Here is a 17,264-nt window from a genome sequence, read left to right on the forward strand (position 1 = left end):
GCTCTGGAGCCTTTGGAAGGCTCTGATAAGGAAACAGCATCAGAGACAGGAGCAGAGCCGGGGTCTTCCCTCCTCCCCCAGGTGGAGAGGCAGCTGTCTTCAGGGCCTGAGCTGAGTGAGGGGGAGAAACAGATGGGCCCATCCCAGATGCAAGTATGCACAGAGCGGAAAAGAGAGGAGAACAAAGGAAAGTAATAAGCCTACTCTCAGGGAGAGGCAGACACAGACGATAACCAGTCCCTCCCTGGTGGGAAATATATAGGAGGGGTTTGGGAGTGGCCAGTTGTCGCAGACAACCATTCCTTTCTAGTATACAGCAAGCAATTCAGATTTCTTGGCTAAACCCAGGTTGTTGGGACTAATTACCATATTTTTCGGACTATAAGATGCACCGGTGTATAAGATGCACCAAGATTTCAAAGAGGTAAGTAAGAAAAAAATGTTTTTGTCCCTCCCAGCCCCTAGAAGCACTCTGCAGACTTCAGCAGGGCTGGGATAAGGCAAAAACAGCCCTGTTTTTCACCGAAATGGGGGCATTTTTCCTCTTTTAGGAGTGGGGGGAAGGTGCATCTTATACTCCAAAAAGTACGGTGCTTTTGATTTTTTTGTTTATCTCTGTGAATAAAAGACTGTTACTGCCCTGTTACAAAAAGGGGTTGTTTTACTCACGAGTAAATATCTTAATACATGCTCATTGCCAAGAACCCAAATTTTGCGTGAGTATGGGGATGCTATGACTGTCTTAAGTGCAAGGATTACTTTTTTTTCAATGCCAATATAACTTCGAACAGTCGCTAAACAAATGGTGGTAAGTCAAGGATATTTGTACAGGTAGTCCTTGACCTGCAATAGTTCATGTAATGATCATTCAAAGTTACAATGACACTAAAAAAGTGAGTTATGACCTTTTTTTCACTCTTTACAACATCCCCATGCTCGAGTGATCCAAATTCAGATGCTGGGCAACTGACTCCTATGTATGATGGTTGCAGTGTCCTGGGGTCATGTGGTCCCCTAACAAGCAACCTCCTAACAAGCAAAGTCAATGATATAGCCAGATTCACTTACCAGTTTAAGAACTGCAGTGATTCGCTTAACAACTGTGGCAAGAAAGGTCATAAGATGAGACAAAGTTTGCTTAACAAATGTGGCACTTAGCAACAAAAGAATCGGACTCAATTATGGACGTAAGTCCAGGACTTCCTGTGTAAATTTCCATTTTTAAACTGTTCCTTTAATTATAGGGGCCCCCAGCTCTTATATCCCAGTTTTTTTCTAGAGATATTGACATCCTTTTTCTGGGTTATTGCAGGTGGAGCGTGAGAAAGCTATTCTGCTGGCTAATCTTCAGGAATCCCAGACGCAGCTGGAGCACACCAAAGGGGCCCTCACCGAACAGCATGAACGTGTCCATAGGCTCACCGAACACGTCAACGCAATGAGGGGTCTGCAAAGCCACAAAGAGCTGAAAGAAGTCGATTTTGAGAAAGGCCGAGATTCTGGGGAGGAAACCCACGATTATGAAGTGGACATCAACGGCTTGGAGATCCTAGAGTGTAAATACAAGGTAGCCGTTACCGAGGTGATTGACCTCAAAGCTGAAATCAAAGCCTTAAAAGAGAAGTACAATAAGTGCGTTGAAAACTACACCGAGGAAAAGGACAAGTATGAGAGCAAGATCCAGATCTACGACGAGCAGGTCTCCAGCTTGGAAAAGTCAACGAAGGAAAGCCACGAGAAAATGGTGCAGATGGAAAAGGAGGTGCAAAGGATTACAGGCGTTGCCAACGAGAACCACAATACCCTCAATGCCGCTCAGGATGAGCTGGTGACTTTCAGCGAAGAGCTGGCTCAACTCTATCATCATGTCTGTCTGTGTAACAACGAGACTCCGAATAGGGTTATGCTGGATTATTACAGGCAAAGTCGAGTTACGAGAAGTGGGAGCTTGAAGGGACCTGACGATCCAAGAGGGCTGCTATCTCCACGCCTTGCCAGGAGAGGGACGGCACTCCCTGTAGAAATCAGGGTGCCAACTGAACAGGGTTCAAAAGAGAGCACAGAAGCCAATAAAGAGCCCAGCCCAACAAAGACCCCCACCATTTCTCCTGTCATTACAGCCCCTCCTTCCTCCCCGGTTTCTGACACCAGTGACATTCGGAAAGAGCCCATGAATATTTACAACCTCAATGCCATAATACGGGACCAAATCAAGCACTTGCAGAAAGCAGTAGATCGGTCATTGCAGCTGTCCCGGCAGCGTGCAGCGGCCCGTGAACTGGCACCTATGATTGATAAGGACAAGGAGGCTTTAATGGAAGAAATAATGAAATTAAAGTCCCTGCTTAGCACGAAAAGGGAACAGATAGCAACCCTCAGGGCAGTGTTGAAAGCCAACAAGCAGGTAATTTGGGGAGTGTAATTTCCTTTCTATAATGAGGTGTATAATTTATGGGTTTTAAAATGGCTTAAAGGGCGATTTTACCATTGATTTTACATCTGTTATTGCTGTGTTTACTTTTAAGCTTCTTGTGAAATTAAACAGTGGGGTATTCTTAGGTTTCTTTGAAGTCCCAGAAGACAAAAAAAACCAAGTACGTTTTGATAATTACTTTTCAAATCAACTTGGATTGAATTTGTATCCTTATTCTGATACTGTTAGAAAAATCTGGTCCAGTTTCAAGCTGGATCATGAAAGAAATATGGTATAGGCCAGTGATAGTTAACCTTTTCGCACCGAGTGCAAAATTGGAGTCCATGTGTGCACGGCGGACAGCTGCTGTTTTTCGGCTTCCGGTGTGCCCATGCGCGAAGACCAGCTGGCCGGAAGTGCAACTGGTGACAGCATGCATGCCCAGAGAGAGGGCTCTGCATGCCACCTCTGGCACATGTGCCATAGGTTCGCCATCACATGTATAGGGTTTCCTGCTTGAGCGGGGGACTGGACTAGAAAACCTTGAAAGTCCATTCCAGCTCTATTCTGATTGATTGAAATGCACTGGATGAGGCTGCTTGAAAAGAAAGTACAGGTATTCCTCACCTTACAATCACAAATGAGTCCAAAATTTCTGTTGCCAAGTAAAACATTTGTTAAGTGAACCTTGCCCCATTTTACCACTTTTATTGTCACAGTTAAGTGAATCACTGCAATTGCTCAGTTAATAACATGGTTGTTAAGTGAATCTGGCTTCCCCATTGACTTTGCTTGTCAGAAAGTCTCAAAAAGATGATCCCATGACCCCGGGGACACTGTATACATATGAGTCAGTTGCAAGCATCTGAATTTTGATCACGTTACCATGGGGATGCTGCAATGGTCAGAAGTGTGAAGAGAGGTCGTAATTCACTTTTTTCAGTGTGACTTTGAATGGCCACTAAATGAACTGTAAATTGAGGTCTACCTGTAGTTTATTTGGTAGCATAGAGTTCAGCAATTGAGGTAGCTACGAATTTGGGGTGTTGAGACTAGTCATGTGATAGGAATGTTGCAGCAGATTGAGGTTTGTAATCTACTTACGAAAGACCAGGACTTGAGACCACGAAGGTGAGAGAAACAGGTTTATTTGATGCATCGAGTTCAGGGTGCTCACACACCAAAATCTGAACTGCCTGGGCTCTGCCCAGGATGCTACTTTTATGCCGTGTTCCACACTGTGCATTCTCAAGGCGTTTCCATACACGAGACAAGCATGACATTTCGAAAAGGAGAAGTTCCTATAATGTCTTAAGCTGTCAGCAGTTTTTCCCTCTGTTCTATCTCTCACCCACGCCTGGCTTCCTGTGCCCCTCCTTTACATGGTCTTGCCACACTGTTCAGCCCTATTTTTAATACTTATGAGGAAGTTGGAGAGAAAGTTCACTCCAGCTAAAAGTCAACTTTGGAACTCCAGGGCACTAGAATGAAAAGCCAAGCTAATATGAATTTATAAGGTCCATTCTATTAAGACCACCTAACCTGGCCAGCCACTGGTGGGTTTACCTGTGCACCCCCTCCTGCATCAGGAAAAAAATGGTCCCTTGTGAGATGTGTGAATGTGTCATCTGAAATCTTTATTCTGATGGGCGTGCAACTCCAGTGGAGGAAACTCTCCTTATATCACTTCACTGTGTATATAGATCTTTTCCCTTTTATGTGCAACTATAAGCTAATCTTGGAGCACCACATTTGTGTATTCAAGAAAGCTCTGTACATTAAAGGGATTTTACCTGTTTGCTATTCTTTGTGGGAGAGATGGTTTTATCAGTTTGAGCCTGGCTGAAACTATCTGGCTGTTAAATATCGGCTGAAAAGAATTTAAGGAATTCTGCTCCATTATTTCTTCTTACTTGCAATCTGGTATGTTTTGGCTTCAGATGAGGCTGTGAGTTTCATGAACAAAGAGGGTGACTTATGAATATGATATTTCGTCCTACAATACTATTTCATGAAGTTCCTGATTATGAGATTGTTCATATTTAAAACAGAATAGAATAGAATTCTTTATTAGCCAAGTGTGATTGGACCCACAAGGAATTTGCCTTTGGTGCATATGCTCTCAGTGTATATAAAACAAAAGAAACATTTGTCAAGAATCATAAGGTACAGCACTTAATGATAGTCATAGGGTACAAATAAGCAATCAAATCATATTAGGAAACAATCAATATAAATTGTAAGGATACAAGCAATCAAGTTATAGCCATACAGTCATAAGTGGGAGGAGATGGGTGAGAGGAACTATTATTATTAGTAATAGTAATGCAGTCTTAGTAAATAGTTTGACAGGGTTGAGGGAATTATTTGTTTAGCAGAGTGATGGCATTCAGGGAAAAACTGTTCTTATGTCCAGTTGTTCTGGTGCTCAGTGTTCTATAGCATCGTTTTGAGGATAGAAGTTGAAACAATTTATGTCCAGGATACGAGGGGTCTGTAAATATTTTCACTGCCCTCTTTTTGACTCGTGCATTGTACAGGTCCTCAATGGAAGGCAGGTTGGCAATAATTGTTTTTTCTCCAGTTCTAATTATCCTCTGAAGTCTTTGTTGGCCTTGGGTTGCAGAACCAAACCAGACAGTTATAGAGGTGCAGATGACAGACTTAATAATTCCTCTGTAGAACTGAATCAGCAGCTCCTTGGGCAGTTTGAGCTTTCTGAGTTGACGCAGAAAGAATGTTTTTGCTGTGCTTTTTTGATGACGTTTTTGATGTTAGGTGTCCAAAGGTCTAAATTTCAGAAATTAGACCTCTATAGTTTAGATATATTGAGATATTGCGACACTATTTGATTATTTTTTTTAACACGTCATGGATTCTTGATTGTTGAAATATGTCCTTTGTTGAGATATTTCTCAGGAACCTTATATTAATTTCCTATATGAAAATAAAGTATGGATGTTTACATTGAAAATATAGCATCTCTTAGTGAAAAAGAATGTTGCAGCCAAATCTACAGTTCTATGATTAACTGGAAAAATTTACAGAGCTGTCAACTGGAAAGCAAATCTAAGAATCAAAACAAGTCACCTTATGCTACCTAGTGGCCAATAAAAGTGAAAACTGGATATTGCTTTTGCCAAAAGAAATCAGAAAATAATGCTTTGATATTAATTTTTAATCATGATTTATCATCTATTTTATGCATAGTTCATCTGGTTTAAAGCTATATACAGCATGTATATCGGGGGTGGTATTCAGCAGGTTCTGACCAGTTCTGGAGAATCGGTAGTGGAAATTTTAAGTCGTTTGGAGAACTGGTAAATACCACCTCTGACTGGCCCCGCCCCATCTATTCTTTGCCTGAGAATAGAGTCCCCATCTGATCGGTAGGGAATGGGGATTTTGCAGTATCCTTCCCCTGCCATACCCAAAAAGCCACGCCTACCAAGCCATGCCACAGAACCGGTAGTAAAAAAAATTGAATCCCACCACTGATGAATATATATTTTTATAATTAATATGATTAATTATGCATATTGACCTTCAGAACTCCTGATGTTGTATAAGCAAATGCTCTCATATTTAGAATTTTGTTTATTGAATTTTGTCAGTGTATACCAGTAGTTGCATTCTGATCAGAAAGGTTTACTCCTGACCTTGTAGCACTATTCTACTCAGAGTGGGCAGTCCTTGACTTACGACAATTGAGCTCAACATTTCTGTTGTTAAGGGAAACATTAGTTAAATAAGTTTTACCTCATATTATAACCTTTCTTGCCGTAGTTGTTAAGCGAATCACTGCAGTTAAGTTAGTAATACGGTTGTTAAGTGAATCTGGTTTCCCCATTGACTTTGCTTGTCAGAAGATCGCAAAAGGGGATCACATGACCTTGGGATACAGCAATGGTCATAAATATGAATCAGTTGGCGAGGATCTAAATTTTAATGGGGATGTTGCAATGGTTGTGTGAAAAACGGTCATAAGTCACTTTTTTCATTGCTGTCGTAACATTGGATGGTCACTAAATGAACTGGTGTAAGTTGAAAAGGAGTATCAATTTATTTCTTGTATCCAAATATATGGCTAGTTGCTGATCAGCTTAAATTCTGGGCTGATCTATATTTTGCATATGTTTATACTGTCATAGGATTGTTTTAATTTTCTCTTAGACAAATTTGTCTATTTTTAAAATATGTTTTATTTTAATATCATAGATAAAACATTTCAGAAAGCATATAACTTACTTCTTCCTGTATTACTCAATATTGTCCTAATCCCATAATTATAAAGGTCTAAATTCATTCCTCAATCCAGCATATTAGCACATATTTTTTATTGAACATTGGTGTAATTCTTACAGATCGAGGTTTCCATAAATCAGCTTTCCCAGCCTGGTGCCCTCCAGATGCAATGGGAGAGAAGGCTAACTTAAAATTATCTTCGTTTTAACTATAGTACACGTAGATTTTAAGAAAATATAAAATATTTTCTTAAAATCTTCTCCTGAAATCACATGTCATTAAAAAACTCCTTCCATTTAAAATTTCTAAACTTTATTCTCCCTCTCAACTTTTTAACCTCTTACTATTATTCTTCTCTTCCTTCCTAGTATCTATCTCCATGTTGCTTGTATCTTTAATTTATATTGTTTTATTTGTTTACTAGCATGATTTGATAGCTTATTAGTAACCTTGCCTATCATTAAGTGTTGTATCTTTTTATTCTTGATGAATATCTTTTATTCTCCTTATGTTAGGTAGATATTTCCCCACCCCCAATGACAGAGGGTTCCACCAAGGTCCTCTGTTCCGGCGGGAACAGAGGTTGAATCCCATTGGTTAAGAAGTCTGACAGATCCCTTTAAAAGGGGATGCTGCCCAACCATTCTTCAGCCAGATATTTACTTGATTTGCAATAAAGAGCTGTTGTTACTGAAGCCTTGTGTGCCTCCTTTACCCGATCTAACATACACTGAGAGCATCTGCACCAAAGACAAATTCCTTATGTGTCCAATTATACTTGGCCAATAAAGAATTCTATTCTATTCTATTCTATTCTACCCTACCCTACCCTACCCTACTCTACTCTACTCCTACTCCTACTCCTACTCCACTCTATTCATGGAGAAAAAAAGGAGGAGATTTTCTCAACATTTGTCTCCTTCTAAATCAGTGTTTTTCCAAACCTGGCAACTTTAAGATGTGTGGTCTTCAACTCCCAGAATTCCTTACCCAGCATGCTGAGGTATTCTGGGAATTCAAGTCCATACATCTTAAGTTTAAAGTTTAAAAAACACTTTTTGTGATATTGTTCAGTTGAGGAAATCTTCTTGCTTCCTTTTAGGTACTTTATGATTAATTATATTAGTGTTACCTTTCTTTCCAGCCAAGAAATTCCAAGTTTTCCTTTGAGTTTAATCCTGTACTTGTATCAACCGCATATCAAAACAACTTACCTTATGTGCGGCCATAACCTGAAAATAACATTTAACACAGCACAGTTCTTAAACAAAATGGTTTGGTTGAGATCTGCATATGTGGGACTGATTGGGGTAGATTGCAGGGGTGACACCGAAATATAATTTTATCTAAATCTTAAATTATTGTATTTTATTCCAATTCCATTTTAGACTGTATTTTATTCCAATTCCATTTTAAATTGGTTTTATCAAAATTTTGTAATAATTTGTTTCTGGAACTTTGCACTTTGATATGGGCCAAGGGCTAATCAATAAAGACTCAAGGTCAATGTATCAACCGGATGAAAATAAATGCATATGTTTTGAATGCCTGTATCTTTGTTTCAGACAGCAGAAGTGGCCCTGGCGAACCTGAAGAATAAATATGAGAACGAGAAAGCCATGGTAACAGAAACGATGACTAAACTGCGCAACGAATTAAAAGCTTTGAAAGAAGATGCAGCAACCTTCTCATCCTTGAGAGCCATGTTTGCAACCAGGTACGGAAACCAATTGTTAAGACAGGAGTTTAGCTGGTTAAGCAGTTTAGGTTTGGTTCAGCATGGACAAAGAGGCAAAGTCCAAGTCCCTCTGAGTCACACTTTTATTCGGAATCGAACAAAGATGGGTTTTCTCATAACTGGAAGAACCCAGAATGATTTCAATGGCAAGCTTTTATTCTTTACTGGGTGTCATAAAAAGGAACTAGCAAAAGTCTGCTCAGCAGTCTGTAAGCAAAGGACCCAGAGACCCAAACACCCTCCTCCTAGCAATCAGCATTTCAAGCATGTTTTTCTAAGAATTCCTGTGGTTTTGTTTATCAGTCTTCTCCACACCCAGGACAAATGCTTCTCATTTCAGCCAATTCTACATATGCTCCTTCCTCATCAGAATCCTGGTCAACAAGATGGAGGGGAAAGGCATTGCATTGGAGGGTGCTGTCCAGAGGTGGGTTCCTACCAGTTCGCACCTATTCGGTAGAACCCGTTCGTCAAATCTACTGGACCAGTTAGAAGAGGTTCCACCAGTGGGCCAGCAAAGCAGGCCACACCTACAGAAGACGTTCCAAAAATTTTTGAAACCCACCACTGGTGCTGTCCTACAAGCTCTCAGAGCCATGTTGGCGCATCTGGGAAAATCCAAATCTGAAAGCTTCCAGGTTTTCCCACCCCGTTGAAAGTTCAAGATCCTGCCCCCACACATTCACAAGTCCATCATGTGGTCCAATCTTCCACTGCCACACTGGCAGCTTCCAGCCATCCAGTTCTGGCCAGGTGCAGAGACAAAGGATGACCTTGGCTTTCTAGAAAGAATGTTATTATGGCTAGATATCACCCAACTCCGTATAATCCCCCCTCCCATTTTCCCACAGTAGAAAATGAATAGTAGAAAGTGTGGCAGGCCTGAAGTCCAAAAAGAAAAGATGGCTTGTAGGCCTGACACTCTCTATGTAGTCAATGCCACTCCATGGGAGCAGGTTTTCTAGGACATGTTTATGAGGTGTTTTATATTCCTAGCAGCATTCAAACCATTCTCTTAGCCAAGTAGCAAATATTCTCTAGGGCTTCAGGCAAGGGTTGATTTTAACTTTTATCTGCAGAAAAATCCTCCAGAACGATCAATTCCTAATTATATATTAACTCTACATAACTGCATCCCTAAATAAATTGCCCACAAGATTCTGTTCTGTTCATAGTATTAATTTGGGTAGGTCACATTAAAGTCAGTAGGCATGATTCCAGGGGTGACATTCAGCAGGTTCTGACTATAGATTTGCATTTTAAAGAAGAAGAATGAGATGGAAACAGAAAAATAAAATAGTGATGGCTCAACCCAGATAATATATTAGGTTAGCTATGGATCGGTGTATCATGGATTCCAAAAAAATGAATTATTTGAATATGAACAAATCATTGTGTTCAACCAAGGGTGAAATTCAGCAGGTTCTGACAGGCTCTGGAGAACCGGTAGCGGAAATTTTGAGTAGCTCAGAGAACTGGCAAATACCAGCTCTGGCTGGCCCCAGAGTGGAGTGGGAATGGGGATTTTGCACTATCCTTCCCCCAGAAGTGGGGAGGGAATAGGGATTTTGCAGTATCCCTCCGCTGCCATGCCCCCCAAACCACACCCACAGAACTGGTAGTAAAAAAAAATTGAATTTCATAACTGCATGATTCCTTTCCCTCCTATTTCTTTTTTTTTTTAAAGAATAATAGAATTGTTAAAGTATACTCATTAAACATTTATTTAAAAGATTAAAAATGAGCATAACCCAGACTGGTGAAGCTGATAAGAAAGTGGATTTCAAAATGCACTGGTGTGTGTGTGGGGGGAGAAACCCCACTTAAGACTATGCTAGCAATTGGAAATGACCTGTTGGAAGAAATGTTCATCTGGGTTCAGCTCCAAGTGGGGAAAAAGACACTGGAAACATGGAGGTTGCTTAGAAAGATGGTTTAATGGTGGACAGGACCACATGGCTTGAGGTCCTGGGGAAAAAAGTGATCACATGCTTCCAGGTGAAGAAGAAGAGAGCGAGAGGAGGGGCTTGCTGGGTCTTTAATACTCTGTTCGGCCCTACCTCTTTGTTTCTTGTTCCTGTGTAAGAAATGTATTCTGATTGGGTGTCAGACTCCCATGGGGCCATGCAGGGGCAACTCTTTAGTCCAGGTTTGGTTGAGTTCTCAGATGCCATGTGGTGAGTTGGGTAAAGGGCTAATGCCTTGATTCCATCACCTGGAGCTGAAAGGGAAGGGTCTTTGTTATGTAAATAGACTGCCTTGGGCTTCTTAATGGCCCATTGACAAAAGAGCGGTGGGCAGGAAGCTGCAGGAATTTACTTTGGGTTTAAAACGTATTTCTCCCTTTTCACATCCAGGAAAATATAATATTCTGTCTTTTCAATATTTTCTAGGATATTTCATTTTTCTAGGAGAGGAGTGGGTTTTAACTTCCTACGGACCCAATAATTATTTTATTACAACTAGCAACTTACAATGAGTCTTTGTTCTTCAACTATCAAGAGAGAAGAAAGGCAACCAAACTCTTATAAAGAGTTGTCAAGATTTGTAAATGAGCATATTACACATTTGGCCATTGACAGATAATTGTTTTAGCCCTGATAAGGAAGACAGAAAAGGGTACAAAGGAATCATGAGTGTCCCTGTGAGAAAGAATACTTTGTTATGTAGAATACTTAGCCTGGGAGAACTTGGAACACCAGTATAATTGATGGTTAATCTGACTAATCTGACTCTCTCCCACTTTGAATATGGGAAGTTATAAACACACAGGGGCATAAAGAACAATAAAGGTAACCTCCACAATATTTAAATGTTAGGACTTTGTAGTTTAGAAGGAAGACAAAACATACGATTTTTAAAAAAATCCTCTAAAATGTCACAATTTTTTAAAAAAATCCTCTAAAATGTCACTTCCTTTTAACCTGATACTTTATCAAATTAAACAAGATATTCTTTTAAAAAAATATTGTTTCTTTTCTTGGTTTATTGTTAACTTTAAACAAGCTTTATGAGCCATGTGGCAGCTCATAAAAGAAGCCGCTGCCCTTTGCTTTTAGTGAGAGGAAGTCATAAAAAAGTAAATTAAGCTGTCAGAAGAAAGCCTTCGCATACCATTTAGTACTAGTTTCCAATCCTGTTGATTCTGTATGTTGCATGCACAAAACTACCTTTCTTATTTCTCATTGGTTTTATTGTGTAACCTCTTGCTTAAATTAGCCAACAAAACATTTATAGAATTGAGTTTGAGCCCTTGATAAATAATGGGGTCAGACTCCACTTAAATGCATCATAATGTGATTTTTTAAAAGTTGGCTTGAACAGGATGTTCATTTCTGTAAGCAAACAGACTCTATTTTCAATAAAATTACAGATGCTTCACTCAGTGAGCAAGGCAATAACACAGTATTTGACACTCTGGAAAAATGCTGTTTTGGTTTCATGGATAATTTCTTCTTTAATTTGTAAATGATCATTACATCAAACATTAATATATTTTTTTTAAAAAAAAGAAATAGTTATACTCCTATCCTGAAAACAGCCCGTGTAAATATGGCAGTAGAAATCACTTCCAAAGTGAGGACTATAGTAGCAGCAAAAGCAAGCCACAAAAGAAAATTGCTTTCATTTACCTAGCTGATCTGTGAATACAAGGAAACATGGAAAATACTTTTAAATAACAGAATAACAGAAATAAATAAATAGAAATATATATAAATAAATAGTGCAAAATAGTGCAAAATAGTGCAAAATACCTCTAGGCTTCATTTCAAAACCACATTTTAGAATAGTTCTTTTTAAGTATTTTGCACATCAATGTCTCGTTTTGAGAAGCACCTCTTGAGGTATATCATCCATTCTGGCAGTTTCTGAAGTATTGCAGAAGCTTATGTCTAATATAGAATAATTCTTTATAGTCTTGCATATTCCATATTCATAAATGTTAATACTTTCACATTAATACATGGCACAGAGGGAGGGAAGAGGGCTAAACACTTACTAGTCACTTTATATAATATATAGTATCATATTGGTAGCAATTTGACAAGGTATTAAGAGTACTGGTAGATCTCACTTAGTGATTGCAATTGGGACAGGCAAATCCATGGCTGAGCACCACAGTCACTAAGCGAAGCATCATGTGACAGCAACAGACTTATGATCTCATGCCCCCTTTGATCATTAAGTTAATCACCATGGTCCTTAAATGGGACTTAAAATGATTTTACTTCTGCTTTATCTATTAACTGCTTGCTGCAAGCCAGTTGAAAAGCACACCAATGCAATTATGTGGCTGCAAGGTGCTGCAACAGTCATAAATGCAAGTTTGCAAAAAAAATTTTGTCAAGCAAGACTCCAAAGCAACTAAATTCTTCAAATAATACTTTTATTGGAAATATCATATTGGCACATATCTGGTGAAAACTGACTTTGAAAACTCCCACGGTTTTCACTTAATTAAAAGTAAAAGATTTTCTACTTTCTCAAAACAATCAGTTACATGGTCCAATCAATGTGCGGTCTGACAACCAGATAACATCTCTCTGCCTTCCTCCGACCAGGTGTGAGAATGTCCTTGGTTCCCAAGAGAAAGTATTTTGTTTTGGCTACAAAATCCCGTCTTATCTCAAATCCCCCCTCCCTATCCCTCAGCTCCTGTGTGGCAACACTGAAGTGGTCAAAATGGCTTTGATCAGGCCAGATTCAGGGTTGACATTTTATTTTTATACACTGTCATAATTTCAAACAGTTGTTAAAGGACACAATTGGTAGTCAAGGATTATATCCATGGTAGAGATTAGGGCAGCTGTGCCAGAAAGAACAAAAACTGCTCTAGAATGTTTGGAGGTTTAAAGCATTTCTGAAGAAATGTCTAGTTGCTTTAAAGAGTTGCTGACAAATGACAGGTTTGCAACTTTCGCCACTGGGGAAGCTCCTTTTTATCTTGAATCTGAAGTGCCGCAAAGGAATTTTGATGCTGCTGAAACCCAGAATAATGGCTTTTGAAGAGCCCTCTCCCCACTTAGAAAGGGTTGGTTCTGATGTCCATACGGTTCATGTTTGCAAAAGAAAAAAAGCCTGGCCAGGACCGATGGCCAGACATCTTGACCTGTTCCTCTTTCCTTCTTTCCCTCCAGGTGTGATGAGTATGTCACCCAGTTGGATGAGATGCAGAGGCAATTGGCAGCTGCAGAGGATGAGAAAAAGACCTTAGATTCTTTGCTGCGGATGGCTATCCAGCAAAAGCTCGCCCTGACTCAACGCTTGGAAGACTTAGAGTTTGATCACGAGCAGTCCCGGCGGACCAAAGGCAAATTTGGGAAAACCAAGATCGGCAGCCCTAAAGTAAGTGAGGAGGCATCAGCCACCGTGTCAACCATAGACACTTTCCTCCTGCATAGTCAGGGCCCACAACCACCAAACATACTGGTCAGCAGTGGCACTCAGAGGAAAAGGTATGCATGCAGTCCTATTTATAGTACAGTGCAATGGCCTGACTTGACTTAAGGTCATCCACTGAATTGCAAATACATTATATATTTTATGAGAAGAGGTTTGGGGATGGGGAGGAGAGAAGTAATGGCTTTTCCAACTGTAAACTTGGGCTGTTAATTCCATCTGCCAAGGTATTTTCTTGTCCCTTTCGATACGGTCATGGTTCATGTCTTCTTAGCATTTTCAGCATATTCTGTATGTCTTGAATGCCTCTGTTTGCATAGATCAGACTACCTCAGGCTGAGCCTAATGTTGAATGTTGAATGTTGAATCGATTTATAGGCCGCCCAATCCTGGAGGACTCCGGGCGGCTTATCAACGAAAGAAATAATAAAAAATGAAAATAAAAATAAAAACAAGCTAAAATCAACATGCATACATTCGATTACAATCGGGGCTGGACCTCAACAATGAGGTCAACAGCCCCAGGCCTGCCGGAATAGCCAGGTTTTAACAGCTTTTCTGAAGGCCATGAGAGTGGGTAAGGTCCGGATTTCTGGGGGTAGCTCATTCCAAAGGGTCAGAGCAGCCACAGAGAAGGCTCTCCTCTGGGGAGCTGCCAGCCGGCATTGTCTGGCTGACGGCATCTGAAGGAGGCCCACGCTGTGGGATTTCACCGGCCGTTGGGAGGAATGTGGCAGTAGGCAGTCTCGCAGTTATGCTGGCCCTAAGCCATGTAGGGCTTTAAAGGTAATAACCAACACCTTGAATTGCGTCCGGAGACCAATAAGTAGCCAGTGCAAAAAAAAAGTGTTAAAAAAAAGCACATCCATCCAAAAGGGAACATTCTAGTAAACATTGGTGCTAATATCCCTCAGTGGGTTGAGGGGTTTTCATTTCCATGTGCTCCTAAGTATATGTGTCAAAAAAAAAGCACAAAGAACGAACGAACCTCCAAGACAAACCCATATATGACTGTCCTGCCAAAGGCCGCACCACCATAAGGAGCCATTTCCAAGAACCACTTCAAGTGTTCCTATATTCCTATAGGTTTAGTTCTGTTTGGTGTAACTGTTAACTACAATGATGTAAATATGTGTGAAGCCTACATTCTAAGCAAAGAACAGCCGGTGACCCACCAAGCCATACACGGCAATATATTTATGATGTTGATTTGTAGTAAATTTATGTTGCTGTGGAACGATGTTGATCCCCGGCAATATTAACCAACCATCTCTAGCGATGGAGGGGCGGATGCTGCGTGATGAGTGGCAGCAAGAATAGATTGTATTGAACGCATAATGGGACATCACAGTATTGACGTGGCTTGATTTACCTATTATTTTTTCCTCAGAATATACAAAATCCCCGCCTGCCCGTCTAGCATTCTATTATGGAGTGGTAGCATATTATTATGGGGTGACAGCAATGATAGAAGATGTTGGCAATATTTTGGGTGATTTCTCAGGCGGGTGGGTGATGTGTGATATTTAATTCCAGGGGCCATTGCTCAATAATTAAAGTAAAAACTCTTTTGTTTCCGTATGTATTTTTTTTCTTGGATCTCCTGCAAGACAATTCTCACCTTCCCCTTGTGATCAGAGCCATTCCAGGACTTCAGGGACCTATCTACTGCCTTTATTAAGAACCCCCTCAGATCACACCTCCACAGAGCCATTTCTTCTGAGGGGCCCCATTTCCATGAATGAATCCTTCCATGGGCACCGTCTCAGCAAGGAAAAAAGGTTAACCGTAGCCATCCCAGGTAAACATTTTTTCCTTGGGCACCTGTAGTGCAAAATGATTAGCTTAAGTAGAAGGGGAATCCTCTCCAAGTGCTCTACATGCCATCTTTAATTTGGACAAAGGCTCATCTCTTTAGGGATGAGCATCCTCAAACTATTTTCCCAAAGCTCATTTTTGACTAAGCAGACGGAGGGTTTAATACAAAGGGACTTCTACTTATTTAAATTTCTACTAAACAAAAGACATAGTGGTTCATATTTCTCTCTGGTGAAGGGTCAGATCAGTGTTTCCTCAACCTTCGCAACTTTAAGGTACGTGGTGGAATTCTGGAGTTGAAGTCCATGTATCTTAAAGTTGACAAGGTAGAGAAACACCTAGAGTTAGTGATGTAAAAGCATCTCAGTGAAATAAGCTTCCCTGGCCCTTCTTCTCTCATTATGAACTAAGTAAATTGTAGACTTTCTAGCTCATGTTAAGCCAAAGTTACGTCTTTTGCCTGGATTAAATAGCAAACATTAAGACAGATCCTCCCCCCCCGCCCCAAGGTTCAGAGGTAAAAATACTATCTGGATTAATACCACAGGAAAAATGACAGATGAGAACTTTTGTCCCAACATTGATTCAAAATTTGTAAAAATGGTTTATGAAGTCTCATGTAATGTGACTAGTGCTCATAATACTTTAGCCACTATCTTTTAAATTTCCTTTCTATATGTCTTGTGTATATATATATATGCACAAAGTAAAAGAGAAATATAGAAAAAAGAAATCTTTTGCATACCTACACAGCTGTACAGATGGAATATGGATATATTTTTATACAGAAAATAGTGTTAGCCTTTTTCTCAAATTGCATTCTGTGGGAACATTTTGATAAGAATAAGTCCTTATTTCCCCTGTGAATCATGATTAAAATGCACATTTACAGAAGCTTAGGAAAGTACTACACACACAAGGCAGAAACTAATTTGTATTAGCTCTAAAAATATATATCTTTTTCTTGAACTGATATTTGGAGGACTTTGGCTGTTCTACACCTTTGATTTTCAAAAATCTTCCCCTAATAAAGTTTTTAGACACCTATGCCAATCAGCTTTGCTAATTCAAAGAGGGTGAAAATATAATCAGTCTCCAAACATTAGTGTAAATATTCAAAGAAACCATAGATTTATCATCAGAAGTTACTGAATATCAAACAAAATCTTTCTATATATATATATTTGCAATTATTTATGGTCATGAATGTATGTGGCCGTGATTTGAACTTAGTTTAAAATGTCAGTGTGCTATGTTTTATTACGTCCAAGATTATAATCCTAGTTTATTTCTAATTGGTTTTCAAGTTTTGATCCTTGCATATTTGTAAAAACTATGAGAGTAGAGAAGATAAAAATGCTGCTTAGGCTAAATTGCTTTTTATAGTTCCTCTCATTTCCATTAATTCACTTTTCACCCACTCTCAACATTCAAGTTTCCTTGCTCAACCCTTTCCTTATCTAGCATTTTGGCAATGTCAGAATTCTCCTCCTCTCCTCCTCCTTTTTTCTTTTTTCTTTTTGCTTTTCATAGAAAAAAGACTATTGTTTTGAAAATGTAGACTGTGCTCGTTCAGAGCAAAATGAAAAATTCTTAAAGGAAGCAAGCGTTGATACCAAGCATTGATTGCAAATTGTTTAGGGTGGGTTA

The 17,264-nt window shown here is 39.7% G+C and overlaps 1 protein-coding gene across 1 annotated transcript in view; it reads left to right on the top strand.

The window, feature by feature from the left end:
• BICD1 (BICD cargo adaptor 1) overlaps positions 1–17,264 on the top strand; it is a 117,515-nt gene that overhangs the window by 68,541 nt on the left and 31,710 nt on the right. Inside the window, 4 exon segments of the mRNA XM_032221622.1 lie at positions 1,313–2,404; positions 8,224–8,375; positions 13,535–13,852; positions 15,407–15,597. Coding sequence (XP_032077513.1) covers positions 1,313–2,404; positions 8,224–8,375; positions 13,535–13,852; positions 15,407–15,597 — 1,753 coding nt within the window.

Source organism: Thamnophis elegans, chromosome 7 (assembly GCF_009769535.1).
Source record: "Thamnophis elegans isolate rThaEle1 chromosome 7, rThaEle1.pri, whole genome shotgun sequence".
NCBI classification, from domain to species: Eukaryota; Metazoa; Chordata; class Lepidosauria; order Squamata; family Colubridae; genus Thamnophis; species Thamnophis elegans.